This window comes from Electrona antarctica (assembly GCF_951216825.1).
Source record: "Electrona antarctica genome assembly, chromosome: 12".
Taxonomy (NCBI): domain Eukaryota; kingdom Metazoa; phylum Chordata; class Actinopteri; order Myctophiformes; family Myctophidae; genus Electrona; species Electrona antarctica.
In genome coordinates this window covers 10,997,266-11,020,472 of record NC_136793.1, presented here as the reverse complement: position 1 = coordinate 11,020,472, position 23,207 = coordinate 10,997,266, and the positions used below count along the sequence as shown (strand labels likewise).

General features: G+C 43.2%; 1 protein-coding gene across 2 annotated transcripts; it reads right to left on the bottom strand.

Moving 5' to 3' along the window:
- Positions 1-2,380: 2,380 nt before the first annotated feature.
- LOC306934085 (uncharacterized protein) lies at positions 2,381-22,419 on the bottom strand. Of its 2 annotated transcripts, none has more exons than XM_079516552.1 (11): positions 22,267-22,419; positions 20,257-20,324; positions 14,300-20,161; positions 13,120-13,406; positions 11,492-11,610; positions 11,115-11,261; positions 10,590-10,839; positions 6,753-6,895; positions 5,985-6,208; positions 3,135-3,936; positions 2,381-2,909 (listed from the first exon to the last, which is right to left on the bottom strand). In XM_079516552.1, the coding sequence occupies exons 2-11, from the start codon at positions 20,257-20,259 to the stop codon at positions 2,782-2,784; spliced, it is 7,965 nt and encodes a 2,654-aa protein (XP_079372678.1). In that variant the 5' UTR covers positions 20,260-20,324; positions 22,267-22,419; the 3' UTR covers positions 2,381-2,781. The 2 variants fall into 2 exon arrangements, with proteins under 2 accessions (XP_079372678.1, XP_079372679.1); XM_079516553.1 differs by having other exon boundaries at positions 20,257-20,382; positions 22,267-22,409.
- Positions 22,420-23,207: the final 788 nt, after the last annotated feature.

Genomic DNA, 23,207 nt, shown 5'->3' with positions numbered 1-23,207 from the left:
GCCTCTCAGCAGGAGTAAAGAGGGTGTCCCTCGCCAAAAAATAACGCAGATCTACAAGCTAGCAACGCGTCACGGTGCAACGCGTTGTTTAGCTTGCAGATCTGCGCTTCTGGGGCGAGCGATTTTGGACCAGGAAGAGGTGTCCCGTTTCGTTTATGCAGGAATGTGACGTATGCGTAAAGAAACGCCCCCGCTTCAGGGGGAACGCCCATTGGGGTGGCCCGGTCTTACCTCTTATGTGATGAGAAAAACTGATCAAAATGGCTTTTGGCTTTACATTTTTACAGAAGTTGTAAATATTAATCACACTACAATATATAATATTGAATATATAACCCACCCCCCTTTTTGTAAGTTCTTACTGTACTTACACTATGCTGCAGTGCTTTTAGTTGTATTGCATTATTTCCCCCAGCATAAAGAACAGTAGGCACTAGGCAGCACACTCCCGATTGCTGCTAGTTGTCTTTCTTTTAATCTGTGCAATTCTCAATTTATTTTAATACATGTATTATAATATACTTTGTTATATTGTAATTATTGTTAGCAGCCTGTTGAGCATTCCACACCAGTCTATTGCACAGTGCTTAAAACACCTGTATGAGTCACAAATAAACCCTCGTCTTGACTTGATTTTTTTTCTGTCTCCCCCCCCCCCCCCCCCGCACACGCGCACACACACGTCACACACACACACACACCAATAGAAAAATAGGCACTCAATAAAGTATAATTATAACATTTATTACACATTTAAAATAGACAATAGTTGATTAATTTGCTTATTTGGACTGTAGGCACCATTGGCAGTTTTTTTTTGATGAACTTTGCATCTGCAAAATATTGTAGTGTTCAGCCGTACGATTTCTTAAATTCTGAGTAGTACATGAAGCAGATGTTTCACCTCCTCCAAACTGGACTGAGGTCTACAGATTGAGATCTACTTGTACTACCACTGGTGGAAAAAGTACTCACGTTTTACTTAAACTTAAGTAAAAGTAACCATACTGCAATGGAGAAACTCTGTTACAAGTACAAGTACGGAATTCAAAATGTACTTGAGTAAAAGTACAAATGTATTGGCATAAAAATTTACTTAAAGTACCAAAATAAAAAGTACTCATGCATAATGTCCCATTTGAAGTGTTCAAATGTATCCGAGATGTAGTGGAGTAGAAGTAAGAGCATTGGAAGTGGGAAATACTCAAGTAAAGTACAAATTCCTCAACTGAAGTACATCACTTGAGTAAATGTACTTAAGTTACTTTCCACCACTGAGTACTAAAACTACCCTAAAACTAGTGATGCACATAATATCGGCCACATAATAATCGGTATCGGCCCATATTGCTGTTATCGGTCAATATCGGTATCAGCAAATTATACTGACATTAACCCCCATGGCAGTAGCCCCGATGTTTATCTGTTGTTGATAAGCATACATTTTGCATTGGCTATGTTGGCGTGTGGGTTATCTGTAGTCTACCAAGCTGTAGATTCTGTACATTTATTTATTGCAGCATTGAATTCTCTGGCACAAAAGGGGGAAATAAAAACAAGGAAAACTAAATAAACATATCGGTGTCGGTATCGGCAAAATTGTTATTTTAAACATCGGTATCGCTATCAGCCAATCATTTCCATATCGGTGCATTCACTACCTTAAACCATTTTAAACATTATAAATGCACACAGATTATATCAATACAGCTATAACAGATGATGGTATTTTAGCTAATGTTTTAGTGAAGTGCATGCATTATAGCTTACTCGTTCAACTATCATTTTAAACCTAACAATGTTATGGAAATATTTGTATAAGAAAATACACTTTGACATTAGTCTACGTTTAGAGTAGCCAATGTATCTCCTTTTTTCTCCAAATTCAAATGAATACCGCCACAGGCATTTGTGTTGCTACTGGTTTTGTTCCCTACTGGCTCATCTGCCAGTACATCCTACTCCTCCCGTTCCAGTCCTGACTGTCAGGTGTCGCCCCAGCCTCAGGCAGTAGTTATCTGTCCAGATGAGTATCTGGCCATCTGCAGAAAGATCACCCAGCCACTTTCCCTCCCTGAAAATGGCCAATAGGGCTTGCAAACCTCACACCTTTGGTATGCAAATTCGGGGGGTGTTTTCAGATAGACTCTCGGCCAAACATACACTGCATCTCTATGATAACGAAATGGCAAAAAGCCTATATGCAATTTGAAAGTTAAAGGGGGATGTGTACAAGATGTCATCTCCGTCAACCACAGTTAACCACTTTCAACTTGGCTTAAACTGCTAAAATAGCCAATATACAAGTTTGCATTGTGACACGTTGTGATATTGTAGATCGGCTATTTAAATGGTTAATATGAATAAAGGCTGCTTGTAGTGAAGTAGTTTATGACTTTTATTTTATTCAAGTATTTCTGACATGAACGTGTAAAATGTACCAACATTGTATAATGTGTGATACATTGTACATGTACAACTTATCACGTAGCACCACATGTTTAACATGTACACAATGTATCAGACATTATAGCTTTCCAATTAAATGATGAAACTGTTCATTATAAAATATTTCAACGATACTTTTAAATATAAAGCAAACATTAATCTCCACTTGACCAGTCCCATTAAAAGTAAAACAAGAAACCAAATAAACATAAAACAAATACAAATAAATCAAGACAAGAGGTAAGCAGCACTAAAAGGTCATGTTCAACATCAAGAAAAGGAAGGAAAGTTTATGATCAGAATGCAAGACAGACGCAGAGACTTGTCGACAAACTACAGTCCATGTTGCAGGACATGGCGCTCCAGTTGAGCTCCGCTTTTGAGGTAGCGTCCACACAGCGTGCACACAAACACCTCCTCCATGACCACACCACACACAACATCACCGATGGAGTCATCTCCTAGAAAAAGGTACATATCGTTAAGTGGGACATCTGAGGCAGCATCTTTTACGAACGAGAAATCATTTGACCGTTGTATTCAATTTGAGTAAATAAAAAGCCTGATTTATACTTAGTTGCGCGCCTGTGTCGCAAGCCAATCATACAGCTTGTAGATTGACTCTTTTTGACGTGCGACACTGCCACACAGCTAAGTTTAAATACTGTGCCGTCAGTGTTTCTCACCATCGAGTGCAGGAGAGCTGCAAAGATCCTCATCTTTCTCTTCTCCTTCAGTTTCTGGCAATGCGTAACTGTGTTCTCCATAGATCTTCTCATCCACCCGTTCCTGCTGGGCACACTCCGGAGAACCACTCCACTTGTCCTTTTGGAACACCTGTCCCTCGCCACCGTGTTTGTACGTTTCATCCTTTGGACATTCGTTATAGAGTACGGGCAACTCTTCGTAAGCGTCAACAAGCTCTTCGTCGGTCTCTCCTTGCTCCTCTTCCTCACAGCTCAGGAATGGGCCGTCCAGGCTCTTGGCGTCAAGCTCCTCGTCATGGCATGTCTCATCTTCTTCACCTGTGCCCCCTTTATGGGTGACGCAAGTATTTAGGTCCACATGCTCCGCACCTACACTGTTCGTGGCGTCCTCCTCCTGTCCGTGCGTCGGATGAACAGCACTGCTGAACGGCGGTCTCTTAATGACCATGATGGTCTGGTTCATCTCCTGGCCTTGCTTCTGAAACGCTGTTCTGCCGCTCGGCACCGTTCTCAAGAAACTGTCCTCCACTGGAACGTTAAGGTGCGCTGTGCCATCCTCCTTGCACTCTTCCGAAGGACTGTCCTCCCTCTTGCACTGTACTGAAGGACTGTCCTCCCTCTTGCACTGTACTGAAGGACTGTCCTCCGGGTGTTCATGGAAGATGCTGTTCTGTTTCGTTGCGTCCTCCACTGCCTTTTTCTTCTGCACCGCCTTTTTAAGAGTCCTGGCCTCCAGGAGGTCGACATTGATTTGTCCCACCAGCTCATGGTTCCTCACAACCTATGGTATGGGAGAACAGAAAACAACAAATAAGACGATTCACAAATCAGACAGTCACTGAGGAGAGAGGGCAATGAAGTCTTAGCATTTCTATTGAGGAAATTCAAAGAGAGGTTGAACTTTAGTATTGTGGCGTCTCCGGCGACAACCACCGGCATACAGTCACACGTTGCCATGGCAACCAGTAGCGCGCCACTCAGACAGGCGCGCCGAGTACAGAGAGCCGCTCTAGGCATCGTAGCACAACACGCCTACCTGCCCAACCTCCTACTCGGCCAGCTGACACTAATGCCTACTCGTCAGGTAACCACACGCACCTGCGCGTCTGAACCACTATATAACCGCCTGCCGGCTCGCGGGTCAGAGCAGGTTGATTCACCACGCAGGGCGGCTAGACAGACAGCACGCTCAAGCAAAAGCCTTGGGTGGCTTTATGGAGCAGCAGCAATAATAGCAGGAACGCGAGCAGCAGCAACGCGAACAGCAGCAACAGCAGCGACGACAGCGGGCCGGACGCCGAGGCGGAGGAGGAGAGTGACTAGAGGACCCCTCGTTCCTCCCGGCCGCCTACCTGCCACTCAGGTTGTACGCCCCCCCCTCTTTCTCTACTCTGGCATATAGAAGAATGTCGAAGATCACCATAGCAACCGAGCCTGGCCAGCTTTTGTTTGAGTGTCGCTAAACGGGCACCGCCCCCCTTTGTTATTCTGATGCGCTCTGAAAGAAGAGAGCGCACCTTTTGAAGAGACTTTAGAGAAGCCCGTTTGTTGTTTGATTTGGCTGAAGAGTGAGAGGAGAGAACGTTGGGCCTAGACCCCGCTATTGAACTGTCTGTTGGCGAGAGAGCGCCACCCGGCGGCTCGCTGCCGCTATTGCCGCCCAGAGAGAGAGAGAGAAAGAGGACCAGAAGAGTTTAATTCCAAAATCTGGTAGATCGCCTCGGGCGGACCCGAGGCCCCAGTATTATTATTTGTGACGTATATTACAAAGTGTCTAACAGTGCCTTCTCACCCCTGCAGCCTGGACAGACACCTGGAGCCCGAGGACAAAGGGCCTCGCCCCACCACCTGTCCCCGGACCTGTCCCTCAGACTGCCTGAGAATCATTTGTGCAAAATAAAAACCGTGGCCATAAAAGGCCCAGACTCTGGCTGACCAGTGCCCCGTGTCCAATTTATCTCAGAATCATCACAGTATGTTAACTTCAAGTCCTCCATAAAGAGCTGGCTGAACCACAACAGCTAGACCTAACCATTTATAGTAGAGTTGTAAAAGGTTGCTTTTACAGTACCCATGTTGTCCCCCACAGGGCACTCGGTTTACATACACATTAGCACTTAAAGGAGCAAAATGGAATTACACTCAAGCTTTTGTGCGTTATACTTTTGACAGGGGCGGCGGTGGCTCAGGGGTAGAGTGCCTGGATGGTAACCGTAAGGTTGCCAGTTCGAACCCGGGCTCCCCCAGAGTCACTGTCAAAGTGTCCTTGAGCAAGACACTGAAGCCCTAAGTGCTCCTGATGTGCTAGTTGGTGCCCTGCATGGTTTCCGCTGCCATCGGTGTATGAATGTGTGTGAATGGGTGAATGTAATGCACAATCTATGTAAAGTGCCTTGGATAAAGGTGCTATATAAATGTACCATTTACCATTTACAGACATGGTAATGTATTTGAATTTTTGTCAATAAAACAAAAAACACAATAAATTAATCAATAATAGAGATGTAGGTTGTAGTACCTGGGCATGCTTTAAGGGCAAATATTCTCCATTATTTAAAAAGGCGCCAAGTGTGATTTTGAGATCCATTTCTCAATACAAAGACAGTGAATGGAATTGCTACATCCGGTACCTCAACCACAGCGCAATGAAGCAACAGACCACATTTGGAATTACAGTATATCATTGTCTGGTAGCTATACAACCTAAGGCTCAACCGAAGCTCCAAATCACTTTATAAAATCACAGCAGCTTTGGTGCGACTCCCTGAACATTCTTTTCCAAACAACAGGAATCCTTGTAGGGTCAGGGGCTTGAAGGCAAATCCTCACCTGATGCTTATCACACAGGTGTGCCTCCAAGTCGCTGAGCAGAGTGCAGTCAAAGTAGCACAGGCGGCACTTATAAGGCTTGAGGTCGTCGTGCTTCAGTGCGTGCAGACGTAAGTTCTCGTCGCTGGAGCTGGTGAAAGTGCACTTGTGGCAACGGAAGACTATGCCTTCGAGGTACCGCGACAGCTTCGGTCGACGAACCTCTATCGGTATGACACGTTCCTCTGTGGACAAAAACACAACAACAGAAAGAGTAGGTGATGTGTGTGCGTCTTGGCAAAAGGTGTCCCCAGTCCCACAGGTGTTTCCCACAACTTGTGTATCAGTCGATACCGAGTACCAATCCATGAGTGTCAAATTTCAAAACAAACTAGGACAGTGGTTCTTAAACTGGGGTCAAGGACCCTCAGGGTTACACAAAATGAGGTTCCATTTGTACACTCCCAGAGAGATGGTGGTCCTTGAAATGCAAAGGTGAACCACTGGTCTAGGAATAAAAATGAAAATTCCATTCATAATTGTTAAAGTGCTATTGTACTATTTACAAGTTAGTAAAACAATGTAAATAGTACAGTAAGAGTATAGAACAGTAGTGCAACATAAACTGAAGCATTCAAAATATTTCTGTAAATGAAATATCATCTGAAATTATGTGGTATCGGATTGGCACAGCCACAGACCGTCGTACTTGCCGATACCAGCATTTTAGGCAGTATCAGAAGCTTCTCCGATATTGGCATCGGTATTGAATTTCAGGGATCAACTTACCCCGATGAAGCATGACGTGATCGATCATGTTGTTTTTGTTCTTGGACTGGTAAAGGCACAAGGGGCAGCGCAGGTCCTTCTGATGGGTCGGCTTTGAAGGGCAGTTAGTATGTCCCAACTCTATGTGCTTCCCCAGGGTCTTCCTGATTAAAATGGAAGCAAGGCATACGTGATGGATTAGCACATGTGTAAATGTAAATGCATGTCTTGACCAGTTAGTGTTGCAAATAGGCTGCATCCTGCATCCTTAGACGCAATACATTGAGAAAGGACGCAAGGATGTTACCCCCAGAGGGTCCTGGGCCGCAATACTGTACTGTTAACCCTTAGACAGATTACTACTGGAAAACACGTGGAGTTTTGCATTAGTTCTGTCTGACTTGTACGTGATTTTCCGTAGTTCTCTTTTTTTAATAATACCAATAAATTAATTCGGTCCGCACCTCTGTATAGAGTATTGAGCATAAATATCAACTACATTTCCCAGAAAACCCGTGTCACGTGACACACGTGTACGCTTTGCCATTGGAAGCTGAGCCCACCCCCCAGTAAACAGTGGGGGCGGAGGGAGTTTTCATAGTTTTCAGTGTTCAGCCCGTTTGCCGTCTCTCCCGAGCGATTTTCTATCAGAAAAAGTTGAAAGCAGTAATATTTATTTGAGCGAGTTTTGTGGTAGTAGTATTGATCCATACGCGTCCCAGTCGCCTTCTCCAGTCCCCACCAGCCCGGTCGCTGGGACCGGTGGCTGGGCTTAGAACTGGAGCGGGGACCGGCCACTACCACTCATTGTCTCCTCATCGTCGTCCTATGAGCTATACCGGGAAACCATTGAAAGAAGACGATCAACCCGGAATGTTTTGAGGTAATCTTATTGTAGAAAATGCCCTTCTATAGTGATCAGAAATCATGGACAAAAGAAATCTACAAGCTCACAACGCGTCGCGCATAACCACGCGTTGCTTCAGTAAACGATGCATGTTTGTTCTCCGTATTTGTAGACAGTAAATAAAAGGAGCGAACATTACTCTTCAGATCAGATCGCCTATATGGCACGCTACAATATAAAATAATTGTACTGCCATGCGTGCATGGCTGCATGCCTGCTACGATACATTTGTACTGCACCGACCGACACTAACCCCCCCTCCAGCCATTAGCCAGCACCTTTTACTGTCTACAAAGACGGAGAACAAACATGATGATCTAAGCTCAAACAGGTCACATGCGCGACACGTTGTGAGCTTGTAGATTTCTTTTGTCCATGAGTTATATGAGCTTGCATGATAATCGCATTCATTGTATATTGTATACAATCATGATTTTACATTGTTTAGTGTGTCACCGTGTGATGATGATGATGACTATGATGTCAGATAGCCTACGTCCCCCCCCCTCCCGGCCAATAGCCAGTACCATTTCTGCAGTGTTTGCTAGCAACTAGCCAACAGCCAGTGGAATGTGGCGACGCGATGGTGCTGGATATTATACCCGCGAGCACTCATTGGTGTCATTCTAACGTCGCCTATTATTTTATCGTGATACTAGCAGCCAGCTCTACAAGCTCAAACAGGTCACATGCGCGACGCGTTGTGAGCTTGTAGATTTCTTTTGTCCATGAGTTATATGAGCTTGCATGATAATTGCATTCATTGTATATTGTATACAATCATGATTTTACATTGTTTAGTGTGTCACCGTGTGATGATGATGATGATGACGATGATGTCAGATAGCCTACGTCCCACCCCCCCCCCCCGGCCAATAGCCAGTACCATTTCGTTTGCTAGAAACTAGCCAACAGCCAGTGGAATGTGGCGACGCGATGGTGCTGGATATTATACCTGCGAGCACTCATTGGTGTCATTCTAACGTCGCCTATTATTTTATCGTGATACTAGCAGCCAGCTACAAACACCATGTAATAGTAGCGTGCACTGACAACAGCTAAATGTTTATTTTTTATATATTTAGAACTGACATCAGATGAGGAGGATGATGATGATGAAGACGAAGAGTCAAGACTGCGATGGAGTTCTCCGATACTGAACCGGATTCATTCATTTCAGGGGGGCAGTTTTTTTTTAAATTATTATTATTATTTAGCCTACACACACACACACCGTCAAGAACAACTGGAATGCAGTGGTTTGGGGACACTGGGGAGTTTGGGGACAACTGTTTTGTATGTAGGCCTATTTATTTTCTGTAATATTTATTATAATTTTATTATGTTAGTAGTCATAAAAAAATAAGACGCTTTTACAATGAGTTAGACCTGTCATGGCTATTTTGTTCACTATTGTGAGGTTTATTGTATATGACTAAGCGAGTTTCAACTGTGATTTACTCTGTAACGGTAGATGGTAATAACTCAATTTCTTTTTTATAATACAGTATACATTCAAGTCTATATTTTGATACATTTCATGGGCACCAAGTCATATCAAAACAATGTCCTTGGATGTGTTTTCTATCAAAACTGTGTTTCTTCATAATAGGTTTTTGAGATACATGCATGAATAGACAAGGTACTGGTAAGACTATGTAAACATGGTGTATATCAAAATGTGCGTTAGAATGTCTAATTTTACCCCAAAAAAGAATTGAGTTTATATGATGTTCCAATTCAGAGCTCTGGGGACTTTTAGCTGGATAGGTCAGATTGATCATGACTGACCATGCTATTTATAGATGGCAAAATATCTACAGTGGTACATGTGAGAAACTTTTTATTTTATTTTAATTGAACTAGACAACTCACCCTTTAAAATGAGATATTGCATGGCTATGGACGCCCAGCAGAAAAAAAGTTATTTAGAAAATAAAACTTCAACCGGGCATAACTTTTTTTGTTTTCCTAGAAACACTACCCAGTGTAAATGCAGGCTCTTTTAAATGGCTTCCAACACAAAAACTAAACATTTTATCAACTCAGTTCATTTTTTTCCTGGAAGCAGACAAGTCAAGCTTTCTCTGAAGGTCTTTCGTTGTCACACATTCACAACAGAGAATTTTCAATAAATCATTCAAAAACGTGATTATGCCATAGAGAAGTCTACCTACTATATAGAAATCCTTGAAACGCTCAAAGAGTTAACAGAATCCACGTTTAAAAATTATCCGCGGACACAATAGTTTTGCATGCCCGCATCAGACTTCATCCTACGTTCAATAATAAAATCCACGTAGAAATCGTCGTAGACACATGGTCGAAATGATAACAACACATGAGCGCCGCCATTTTGTGTAGGCTTAGACCAAAGACCAAATTCTTTAGGGCAACTTGTGCCCGAAAATAGTTTTTCCAGGCTTGTAGATCTGCACTTATACGGCCATTGCTCCAGAACGGACGGGGGAATGGTACCGAGACTTTAATTGAGCTGTGCATAAATGCATCATACACTTTATTTAGCTAGTAGCTTATTTAGCACATAGTATTTAATTTATTTATTTTGGTGCCATTTAATTTACTTTATATACTGTTCTGTTTGCATATACTTTGCACTGTTGTTTGCATAATACTACAACTACTACAACTGACATTCTCCAGTGCCACATTCACAGCATGGACATTTTCTGGTTTCTTGTTAAATTGGTCAATTATATGTGGGTTACAAACACCAACTACTCCAATTATTGATGTAATGCATACACTTTTTCACAAACCAAGACATTTGCTTTCTTGTAAAGGTAGGGGTTCAAACAAAAGAGCTGTGTATGTGTGTGTTAAACTGCTTTATAGTTTTATTTGTATTTATTTATTCAGTTTAGTAAAGAGTTGAATATAGCCAGGGCAGTAACTTTAACATTTTACAAACCTCAATGATGAATTCTTACCTGGAACCAGTGAAAAAGGAGCAGTCTTTGCATCTGAGCAGCTTTTTGCCATTATGGCGGTTTAAATAGTGTCGTCGAATACTGGACATGTGTTCGGAGGAGAAGTTGCAGTACTCGCAGCTAAGAAGGCCATCTTCAGGTGGGTCAGTCTTCTGAGGTACAGCGTCTGGAGCTGATGCACTCGCCTGCCTCTTCAACTTGTAGTGGCCCAACTGCCGCTGGACATCTGGGGGCTCTGCGTACACTGGCTCTGTAATTCAATTGCAAAGCACAGGCTCCAATTACAATTATATTACAGTATATCGTTTCTCTCAAAGAAGCACTTCACTCATTTTCAACCTGCGTCTCAGAGGTGAGGCGTGGACAGTTCAGAAAACGTACTCCAATTTCCGTTTGCGGGGATTCCAGGCTTACAGAAACTACACTACAGTCTCTCTCTTCCTGGAAAGTTAGTAGGCTGAAAGGGAAGCCATTGTACTTGCACACATAAATACAAAGGACGGCAGGGTTAAAAGCATAACTTGCTTTCAGTAAATTCGGGTTCGTCCGGTGGTTCACTCCAGCAGTTTTCTTCCTGGAGGTCTACTGGAGGACGAAGCTCCTCTGCCGCAGGTTTGGTCTCAGCTTGGTTGACGGTCACATCAACACCACTGCTGATGTCTCGGCTTTCAGCTACACGGAATACATAAGAGATGCAAACATTTGTGACAAAAATAAATACACACACGGTGTATTAACAGCAACACATGAATATAAATGTCAACACAAGTGCCAGAGTCATGCTGTGCGTTATAGACATGTCATAGATGGCCGACATCATAAATGACTAATGTCACAGGCTAAATGCTGAGGTGACACAGATGTGTTTGCAGCCTTAATGGGATAAATGAGGGTTTGCTCACCTTGGTGTATCCTGATTAAATGGCTCCTCACCAGACCCACGTGTCCGGTTCGATAAGAGCAGAAGCCACAGTGGTAAGGTCTGGAGGTCCCTGGTCGAAGTCGGATGTATTTGTCAAAGCTGTTAAGACAAAGAAGGAAACAAATCCAATCATGTCAACATACTGTTCCAAATATGAACTCGAAGAGGCAACTCAACAACCAAATAGTGCATGTTGAATGTTGCATCTCCCATAATACCTTGCTACAGTAACCAGTTTAGTGTTAAGATTAAGAATACATTGGTGTTTAAGCCAGAAAGAAGACCTAAACTGAAAGGCATCTAGGAAAATGTGTTTTTCTAGGCATTTCTTTAATGAGTTAAAGGCAGCGTTGGGCAATATGATTCAAGAGAGTAATGTTACTTTTTTTAACATAATACTCCTTAAAAAAGTAAGTACTTATTACTTGGAATCAATAGTAATAGATTACATATAACACATAATCCTTTGCTCCACTACCCGCAAAAAAGGGATGTATATTACAACACAATCTTTTTAGTTAGCTTCTTTTAGAACTGAATCCAATTGTTTTGAATATTAAGCAGAAGAAGTCACCAATCAGCCTAAAAGGCTTTAGATAAAATAAAGCAGAAATCTCTCTTGACCTTTTAAATAAAATGTTTTCAAACGGTAGCCAACAAATCCCGAGTAATATGCAATATGTGCCATTTTTACAAAGTAAATAAATATAATATTACTGAAAGGTTATAGCTAAAATCCAATTCAGTATTTTCAGCAATAATTGTGGTCTAGCTAAACCACAGAATTTCAAAATGTGTGCCAATATAATTATTAACACATTTTTATTTTATTTGAATAAATTCATACCATTTAGGACATGACCAAAATTGGGACATCAAGGTTCAAGTTAAGTGATGAATAATTATTACAGTATATTAAATGAAAATAACGGTAGTGGGTCGCACATAGCCTGGCTAACAAGCCAGACCGAATCAGCCGTTGGCAAAAAAAAAAATTGCCTGCCGGCGGATTACGGTCTGGAGAGGCTCAATTGTATGCCCCTTTCCTACACCAGAGAACTGGTGTGGCCAATCGGGACACGGTATGCAATATGGGCGGGCTTTGGTACAGTGACGTTCAATGCTTGAGACCTTTGACTGACAGTAGCTCTGACCAATTGCGTCAAAGAGAAAATGTTTGAACCCGCCCCCCAGGAAACAAGATCCATACACAGCATCTCTAGACTCAAATACCACACGACAGTGTGATTTGAGTCTGGCTTATTAGCCAGGCTAGGTCGCACACACCAAGACTTCAGTTCAAAATATTTATTGCATTTTTGAACAGGGACAAACGTTTCGGCTGTCCAGCCTTCATCAGTGTGTCCTCACTCCTCAGACACACTGATGAAGGCTGGATAGCCGAAAACGTTTGTCCCTGTTCAAAAATGCAATAAATATTTTGAACTGAAGTCTTGGTGTGTGCGACCCACTACGGTTATTTTGATATGTTTTTAACGGGTAGCGCACCTACAGTCAGAGCGCGGTGGTCACATGAAGAGTATATTAAATGATAAATCATTATTATAATTAAAATGTTGATTGAAAGGTTGCAGTATCAACACGTACCTCCCTGAGCTCTGCAGAGTGTTGGTTGCATCACTTGCATGGCTGTGTTCATGCTTTCTCAAACCCACCAATTTCGTAAACGTCCGTGAACACTCTTTACAAGCGAAAAGCTCTGTGCCCTTGGTGTGCGTCTGTTCTTCCATCTTGGAGGCGCTGGAATGACATGGTGGCGGCGATGATGGTGGTGGGGGACTGCCTAGCAGGGTAAACGTCTCTACCTTTGTCACGTTCCATTTCGCCAGGTCCTCAATGGTTTCAAACTCCTGCAATTCCTCTTGCCTTTTAACCTGAGAAATAAAATGCACCGGTTAGCAAGCATTGACAGTAATATTTAGTCTTGTATATTGTCTGTGCTGGCATACCTAAAATCACACACACACTATCATTAAATAACATGAAATCTAGATTCCCTATTCTGGGGTGAACATTTGCATAACATGTGAGCTTGTAGATCTATTTTTATTTTTTTGAGTGGTGCAAACCACTCCAACAACTGGCTTTGTTAGTACCCGTGTGTGTTTGTGCCTGTACGGGTGAGCATGGTTGCTATGGTTAGTATGTGACGTCACTGACATCACCGACATCACGTCAGAGTGATGTGATGTGAACCAGGATGCTTTCCTGGTTCTAATGTACAGTAACTATAACAATAAATGTGTAGTTGCACCACTCAGTTCACACGGGTGTGATTTTTCTTTCAGCAAACGATTTGGTGTAGAGGGGAAAAGGAGAGGGCCTAGCATAAACCCCTGGGGAAATACAATCAACAAAGTCTATAGGGTTTAACTGGTTAGCTGCAGCTGCCTTTTACCCTACTATCCTTACTGTGGACGGGTAACCTGGCCGTGATTTCTGGTATAGAGGGGCGGGTGCCGTCGGGATCACGGCGTTGGATCATATTGGTTCACTGATCTGAGCGCCCGCCCCCGCCCCTCCGCCCCTCCACGGGAAAAAACAGCGGACAACACTGACATCACCAAATTTGAAGCGACGCCCCTCTGCAATGTCGCTCTCCCACTCCTAGACCAGGAAATGTGTCCGGTTTCCCCAGGCATTTATTTTTGGGCCGGATGCGATAGAAAATAAAAGTGGGGGTACCGAGGGTAGTGAACTGGTAGAAAATGTCAAGTTAAAAAATAACTATAACTTTAACGATTTGATTGATGTTATGGCTACTTACTTTGAGAGGCTGGGTCGGTGGTTGTTTCCTGCTGTCAACTGGTGTCGTCATCTTCACAGCATTTGCTTTCTCCAAGCACAGACGTCTGTGATCATCCAGATGGGAGCAGAGCTTTTTTGTGCCTTTGAGTTTAAGACTACAGAGGCCACATTGGTACCACTGGCACTCTTGGTACGTGTAGTTCTTTGAATTAAGCATAATAAAGTCCACTCTGAAGTCTTCTCTGTGATAATGGGTGAAGTGAACAGCGAGAAACTCGGGCAACCTAAAAATTAGGTTGCACTTCTTGCACTGAGCTTCACCACCCTCTGCATCTCTGCACTGAGCTTCACCACCCTCTGCATCTCTGCACTGTTTCTTATTTGGAGGAGGTAAATATTTCTTTAATGCAGCACGGCCATGCCTTTTGCTGTAGTGGCCCCAAAGGTAACGGCGGAACTGTCCTGAATAGGCACACAGTTGGCACTTGTACTTTTTCTCCTTCTTCATTGTAGGTGCAGGTGTACTTGATTCACGCGTCAATGTGTTTCTATGCGTTTTATATTTAATGGGGGCAGTAATTCCATGGGTTCGCTTATAGTGCCTTCCAAGATATATTTGTGTGTGAGTTGTAAAGGTACACAGGGTGCATGGATAGTAAGTACTCCATGCTTCAGATTCTTTTCTGTGGTAAATGTTTAGATGGCGACGGAGGCCAAGTTTGGTAGAGGCAACGTAGTTTTTGCAGAAATTACACGTCAATGCACCAGGGATTTTGTTTTTGAAAGAGGTAGCCTGCAACGCTGAGCTCTGCATGCTGCGGTACTTGGACAACAGCTGATTTTTCATCACAGTCGACTGCTTTGGAGCTGGTTTGAGGAAGTTTGGGGCAGTCTGATTATGGGCCTGCTCATAGTGGATTTTCAGTTTCTCTGTCGATCCTCGCGTCACTGGACAGATTCTACACATGTAGCCACAGAGTTGTGCTTTCCTCCCACAACACTCCTTCTCGTTGGGAAACTGTACTTTTGTCTTTTGGAGAATGTCCGTCCTGGCTTTAAACTTAGGGTGCCTCATTTGGCAGTGAGCGAGAATGCCGCGATGTCCCGTGTTAACATAAGCACATCGTGGGCACTTGTAGACCGTTCGGCCATCGGTGAACTCGTTGCTGTCCATTTCATCCTCCTTTTCGTCTTCTGAAAGCGGAGTTTGGTACTCCGGGTGTTTCTTCCCTAAGTGAGTATGTAGACCATGGCTTTTAAAGAAAAGTGCGGGACAGAAAGGGCACTGGAATGACGTTTCGCGAGAAGGGAGTCCTGTGGGCATGTCAGATTCATTTACATTAAGAACCGAGCCATCTTCTTTGATGGTCCAGGGGTGAACCTCACGGCAGTGGCTCGAGATGCGATCCAATGAGCTACCTTTGAAGGAACATTCTCGACACGGATACACTTTCGTTTCATTCTTCCGAGATAGGAGATGGGGGGAACCCAGTGTACTCTCTGCTGCCCCATCTGGCGGAGTCAGGTTAGGTGACTGTTTCTTCTTTTCAAAGGTAGACTTTGTTTTGAAGGAGGACACTGTGGGTCCAACATACAACCGCATGGCTATGTGCTGAAAGCTAATGCATTTCAGTGGGTGTTTTTGCTGGCAATGCTGGTAGACGTTTGCTGCACTCTTGTGTGAAAAGACGCACCATTCACAGTGATAGCCTGCTGGCAAAGAGCCGTCTTTAAAGGCTTTGCTTAAAATTTGGGAGACAGTGAACTTAAGGTTATGTTTCTTAGACAAATGTCTTTTCAAAAGATAGATGTGTGGATGTGTGTATGTGCATTTATGGCACAAAAGTGACCTAGTCAGAGCAGCTGGTTTTGAGGCCGAAGACAGAAATGATGCATTGTGGGCAGGTTTACTCATTTGTGCCTCCTCATTCCCATCATGCACAAAGGAGGTGCATTTTCCCGCTTGTTCTGCAGGCATTCCCATTTGTGGAATCCGTCCCATTCGTTTGTGAACATCGATGGAATAAGAGACGATTTCAGACTCATTTCTTATAACTTCAGGGTGCGTCTTTTTAAAATGGTTCATCATATTCGTCAGTAACTTATTTGGAAAGTTGCACATGCGGCAAAATAATATGTCCTCATCACCTTCCTCCTCAATGATGGGAAAGGGGAGACCAGTTGAGGTCAATGCCAAATTCTTTGTTGGCGATTTCAATTCTTTAATTTGCCTACGAATCATTGAAGTGTATCTTACAATCTCACCAATTGATGACTTTAGTTTGGGGTGGCTTTTAGTTTGATGGCACAACACACTCTTTAATTTTGAGTGTCCATAGTTGCATTTTTGACAGAAAAACAGGCCTGCTGGCCGTGTACTGCATGTAGGTTTAATTGGGTATATAGCATCATGTTCATGTTTGCCTACTGGGCTACGTGCCTCGCCCCAATTAGATGCATTATTCCGTCTTCGTTCATGAACTCCGAGGGAATATGAGACTATTTCATCTTCAGTAGTAATTACTTCAGGGTGTCTATTTTTTAAATGGTCCCGTATCCTTATGATAGTCTTGTGTTTCAAGTTGCACAAGTGGCAAAATAACATGCCCTCCTCACCTTGCTTAATGATGGGAAGGGGGAGACCACTTGAGGTCAAGGCCAAGTTCTTTGTTGGAGATGCCGGAGATTCTTGAATTTGCTTACGAATCATTGAGGTATATCTTAAAACCTCATCAGCAGACCTCTTTAGTTTTCCATGTGCCCTAGCTTGATGATTCAGAATTCCCTTTTTGGTTTGGTGTCCATAGTGACATATTTGACAGAATAACAGGCCCGCTCCCGTTTTACTGAGATCAGGCTGGCATATGGCATCAATTTCATGTTTGCCTGATGGGCTATCTGCCTCACCACAATTAGATGCATTTGAATAAGAAGAACATGAATTCCGTGCTCGTTCATGAACGCTGAGGGAATACGAGATGATTTCCTCGTGAGTAGTAATAACTTCAGGATGTGCAATTTTATAATGTTCCCTTATCCTCCCCGGAGTGTGTCTAAAGTTGCACAAGTGACAAAATAAGACTTCTTCCTCACCTTTCTCAATGATGGGAAGGGGGAGACCAGTTGAGGTCAAGGCCAAGTTCTCTGTTGGAGATGTTGGAGATTCTTGAATTTGCTTACGAATCATTGAAGTACATCTTAAAATCTCATCAGGAGACCTCTTTAGTTTGTGGTGTTTCCGAGCTTGATGAATCAGAATTCTCCCTAAAGTTGTGGCTCCAAAGTGACATTTTTGACAGAATAACAGGCCCGCTTTCGGTGTACTAAGATTAGTCAGGCACGTGGCGTCATTTTCATGTTTTCCTGATGGGCTATCTGCCTCCGGCCAATTCGGTGTATTCAAATCAGAATAACTTGCTGAAGCCATAGCTTTATGTTCTGCTCTCTCTTTGTTTACCTTAGCCGAATGCATTAAAATTTCAACAGTAGTCACTGCATGTCCAACATGTTGCGAGTTGAGATGGCCGACGATGCCTTCCATGGTGGGATTGTAATGATCACAAAGATTGCAGAAGAACATTTCAGCTTGTGGTGAATTGAACGAAGAAGGTTTGCCCGCAAATGTGTCAGCAATCGTTTGGCAAGCAATTGTCACTGCAGAGGTTTTACATCTACTCCGGATTGCAGCGGTATGGAGATGTATTTCCTCAGAGTTTCTCTCTGTGATGCCATGTCTGGACCTTTGATGGCTCCATATCCCTCTAACTGTTGGGTCACTGTAGTTGCAGACCTGACAGAAAAACAGTCTATCTACCTCATTTGGATCCACTTCTGAAAAATTGACACACTTTCCAGGAGATTCCACGCACTTGCTCAGGAAAGGCTCGGAAACCTTGGGAGGAGAAATTGCAGGTGCATCTTCTTGTTTCACTAGAAAGTCAGAAATAGCCTTTTGATGAGATATTTCCGTTTTGACTTTAGCTTCCTTTATAGAGTCTGAAAACCTAATTTGAGGGGAGACCAGTGATTTGTTGGTTGAACTCATGGAGGTGGAAGCCTCGGAATTCCTTTCAGTGGACACTGGCGGCTGGGTCTGTGATTTGATATGGGCCATTTTAATTTGATCAATACTCACCCCCCTTTCTGGGTGATTCCTTTGGTAGTGAACGAGCATAGCAACTGCTGACATATGAGTGAATGTGCAGTTTTTGCACTCATGTAGCTCCCTATCCAGTCCTTTTGAACTTGGTTCCTTTTGTGGAGGTGTAGCCTTAGTGATTCCGTGCAGTATAGAGGCACTGTTGAAAGAATCTTGCTCAGCAGTCTTTTGACTGGGTGTTTTGTCACATGTGTTGACTTGAGACATCTCCACTGGTGGCATTTCTTTGTCTGGTGTAGCAGCACTCTTGAGAGAACCTTGATCAGGAGTCTTTGGAATGGATTTCTTCTCACATGTGTTGACTTGAGACATCTCCTCTTTAGTTACTATGGGTGCGTTAAATTTGCAGTAGATCAGTGGATTTATCACTATGTGCGATGGGTGCCGTTTGTGGTAATGATCTTTCAAGGACTCAGACAATAAAGTTGTAAAGGGACAGACAAAGCATTTGAAACAAAGCGCGTCAGACTGCATTTGGAACACATCTGGGGCCTCTGGGTGGCTGACCCTGTAATGCAGCCGTAGGTCAGCAACATAAGGATACTCAACTGGACACTCCAGGCACCGGAACCTAGCGGTCAGATCGTGTGGGTCTTTAATGTATGCAGAGTTACACCTGATGTAAGGGTGGACCTTCTCGTAATGGGTCAACACGTCGTCAGCGACCATGTCTCTGTGTCCGCAGTGCTTGCAAGAGTACATCACAGAGTGGTCTACATTTACCACATCAACTGACTCGTCCAATTCAAGTATCAGATTATCACCCTCGTCTTCATCTTCACTGACTTCGAATGCAAAGTTTGAGTTGCAGGACAACTTTGCTTCAACTGCTGTGCTCTCTGGATTTTCCGTTATTTCCTCATCGGTTCTAGGCCTTTTCTTAGGAGGACTTAGAGAAATGTCTTCATGTGCTCTCTTGCCAATTTCAGTTGAAACAGATCCTTTCCCTAAACTACCAACCATCAAACGTTCACGATCGCGAACTAATAGGTCTTCAACTACGCGGGCATTCTGCGAAAGGTGCACATTGTTGTAGCGAATGCAAAGATCATGTTGCGAAGTTGCAGTAACCTTAAGGACGCCAGTACTGTCCTGGGCAGTGCCTAGGTGGGGGTCGTGCAAAATCAGAGTTTCCTTGGCTATACCTGACAGTTTTGGGGGGTCAGGTAATTTCACACTTGTTACAGATGACGGTACCAAGAATTTGGTAATAGGTCCCGATGGCCGTTTGTACGTTTTCAGGTCCGTTGATGAATTGGAGGTGCATTTTGCTTTTGAGGTAGAGGAATTCACTTTTGCCCCAGTTTCATCTTCATGCTGGGGTCGTGACGTTTTGTTCACAGCATTTTTCTTCGTCTTATTCGAGGCGGCCACTACGTGGATTCCTGGCCTCCTGATAACGTGTAGCTTTCCTTTGAGATATCTCTTTTGTATTTGCAGTGGCTCGACGTTTAGCTTTGGGTGAAACATTCTCTCGTGTTTGTGAACGACTTCCAAGTTAGAACCTGTGAAAGTGCAGTGCCGACATGCTAAGCTTCCCCCTGAAGCATCAGCGTTAGTGTTGTGTTTGAGGTTTGACGGCAGCGTGTTAGTCTTCAGTGGTGGTATATCGGTGTCCACACCGAGGCCATGCACCTTGCTGAGGTGTTCCAGGAGGAAACCCTTAGATTTGAAGATAAGTACACAGTGGCTACACTGGAATGACTGGCTTGGCAAAGTGGCCTGTTGGGGTGAAAACAAGGATATTCACAAAACGGGTTAATACATAAAATGACAATGAAAAAATATATATGGACATGTAATAAACATCATCATACCATTTTGCATCTTCATTGGCTGTAGAGGTTCAGGCATTAAGAGATACCTAGCAGAAGGGGTCCCTTGCCTAGAAAAGGCAAATGGGAACAGTTTGAGATGTACGCAGTTCAAGTCCAGTGATGGACCTGAAACGGCCAGGTTCAAAGGTCAGTGGTGTAATGCAGAGGTAAAAGCAATAAAGTTACGGTACAATAAAGTGTAGCTTCCCCAAAAAAATTAAACTAACATTTACATTATAACCCAATAAACCCATTACACCATTTGAATTCAATTGTAGGGTTAACAACTTAACACTGTTCAGGGCAGGAATGAAAAATGAAAGTTGATTATTTACAACAAAATAGAATACTGCCGCAGGGCTTAAAGCAAAAAAAAATTCCCAAGAGTGAAAATGTTTTTTGCAAATCTGCGCTGATCTCATTAAATGATCCCTATGAAATCAGTCCCCAGGACTGAGAACTTTAAGCCCTGCTGCCACCATAACAAGTGGAAAAGGCAAAAGGGAAGACAGACAAATCATTATAAGCGTTCAAACAGTGGGTCTTCTACTCAAATTTCAAAGCAAGCCATGGTATCAGAGAATAGTTTCCTACTACACCATCAAAAGGAACTTGGAAACAGGAAGAAACTCTGACAAGAAGAGGTCTGGCATAGGTCTGGCCAAAGCCATAACAGAATCACCAGTGCACTCAATTTCTACTATTGAGCCAGTACAATAACCAGTAGTGGTCCTTCTACCCAATGACCACAAGAAATGCATTTCCGGACTACAACCAGCAGTTATACTTAGCCCTAGAATGTCTCTGTTGTCACATACAGTTAGTACACTATTCCACATAACAGAGCCATAGAACAGTGTCCTTGACTTGCGGTTGCAGCAGCAGAACGACGGCATAAATTAAATGTGATAAATCCGTTTGTACTCACCCATTAAATAATTCCAAAGACGTGGAGTGAGATATTGTCCTCTAGTTTCACATCCATGTGAAAGTTCTGGCACAAAACATGTATTTAGTCAAATATCTCCACTTTTTCACGAGCAGCACCCGGATGGCTTTCTCTCTGGGTGAGGGGCCCGGAATGATCGATGGACTGAATTTACCAACAATTCCTGTTGATTACCACAAACAAATGTAATCAAAAATTGACCAGGGAAGCACAAATGTTTGGGGCACACAATTGGCAAACATTTGTGCTTCCCTGGTCAATTGATGATGACGTTTGTGATGATCAGAGGAAGTTTTGATTAATTCACATCTTTGGAATTATTTAATGGGCGAGTACAAATGGAGCATTTATCACATTTATGCCACAAGTCAAGGACACTGTTCTATGGCTCTGTTATGTGGAATACTGTACTAACTGTTTGTAACAACAGAGACATTGGCTAGTTATTATACTCTAACAAACAACTCAATTTGTAAACAAGTACTTTTTCTGGCTTTATCCTCGTAGCAGTTTCAATCAATCCATTAATCAAGCTTGGTTAAAACAACGTTGTATTAAAATAAATTCCGGACTGCAAACGCATGATTGAGCAATATGCAAACAATATGCATATGATTTAAGGGATGTGCCTCGATTTTGTTAAGAGTCAAGGAGATTTGAGGGACTTAATTATTGGAGGCACGAACGAAATCTCGGATTGTCCCTTTAATTTAGGGGCAGAACTAACAACAAGAATGCTAGTCCTGGGTCACAGTCACGCACAGACATGGCACAGTTGGCAGTGCACAATAAGCCATTAAGCTTTCACGAATGATGGACTAAAACCCCAGTCTAGAGGCAACCGGGAAGACACATTTCGTTTAATGCGTGCATCATGTTGTAATCAGTAAAACAGAAAGGGGGAGGCAGGCAGAGTGAAACCATGTGAACACAAAGGCAGAGAGAGAGCCCCCTTCTCCACTGCTGGCCCCGGACCACAATCAACAAAACAAACATCGTATTGAGAAAAAGTACAGGATAGCTCTCCAAAGACGTGCAAAAAGGTGCATATGTGTACTTACAGTATCAGTATAAGACACAGAAGTGTCTACACGACGCCCTGGGTCAATGTTTTTCACACCATAAACAGCCTGGACACGAAAATCTCCGCCATTTTTCCCGCGAACCTCGCTCTCTGCGATTTATTTATTTCGTACTTCCGCTCAGGAAAAAAGGAAACGAAAACTTGAAGATGTACTTTCCGGTCGGGTTTGCATTTGCACTGCAAAATAAAATCCCCGGCTGTAGCCTACGCCACACGGTGGCTTCTCTGCTGCTCACGGCACGACTGTTACATTTGTATAAACTTGGTCATCAGAAAACTAGCAGGCCTGCCCTTAAGCGCCCTACCGTATTCAATTTCATGATATGATGCTAGTTTGTAAAGCTAGTGTAAACTGCAGCTAATTAACACGCACAGCTTCATTGGATTAAGGTATAATCATTCTGATTGATTGATTGATTGAAGAATTTATTAACAGTTTGCAGAATTACAGTACATTTCAAGCACAAACTCAATACAAAGGCTGTCAACTGTGAGTGGACGACCCAATTAAGCATTACACTTGTTTCCAATAGGGTCCACCATGTTCAAATCATCAAAACATTTAGAGACGTACAAATAGACACTACATACTATAGACAGAACAGGAATTCATCATAAAGGAGGTAAAAAGGGAAAAGAAACATATACAGTGAGGGGAAAAAAAGGGGTGGGCGGTGGGGGGGGATTCACGTTCAGCTCCGTTAATTTGTTTGTTTTCCTTGGAGGAGCTGCGTTGGGTCCCCAAGTCGGCTCCGTGGCCGTACCTTGAGTTGGCTGTGTGGCCGTGACCGTCTCTTGTGTTGTCCTTGCGTTGGGTCCCCAAGTCGGCTCAGTGGCCGTACCTTGAGTTGGCTGTGTGGTCGCGACCATCTCTTGTGTTGTCCTTGTGTTCGTGTTTGAGGGATTCCGATTTTACAG

Bases quoted from the DNA above. Each gene is read 5' to 3' on its own strand.
- LOC306934085 (XM_079516552.1), bottom strand. The intron at 3,937-5,984 runs GTGAGGATTTGC...CCCATACCATAG, and splicing joins ACCTGTGTGATAAGCATCAG to GTTGTGAGGAACCATGAGCT. The intron at 2,910-3,134 runs GTGAGAAACACT...ACCTTTTTCTAG, and splicing joins CAGCTCTCCTGCACTCGATG to GAGATGACTCCATCGGTGAT.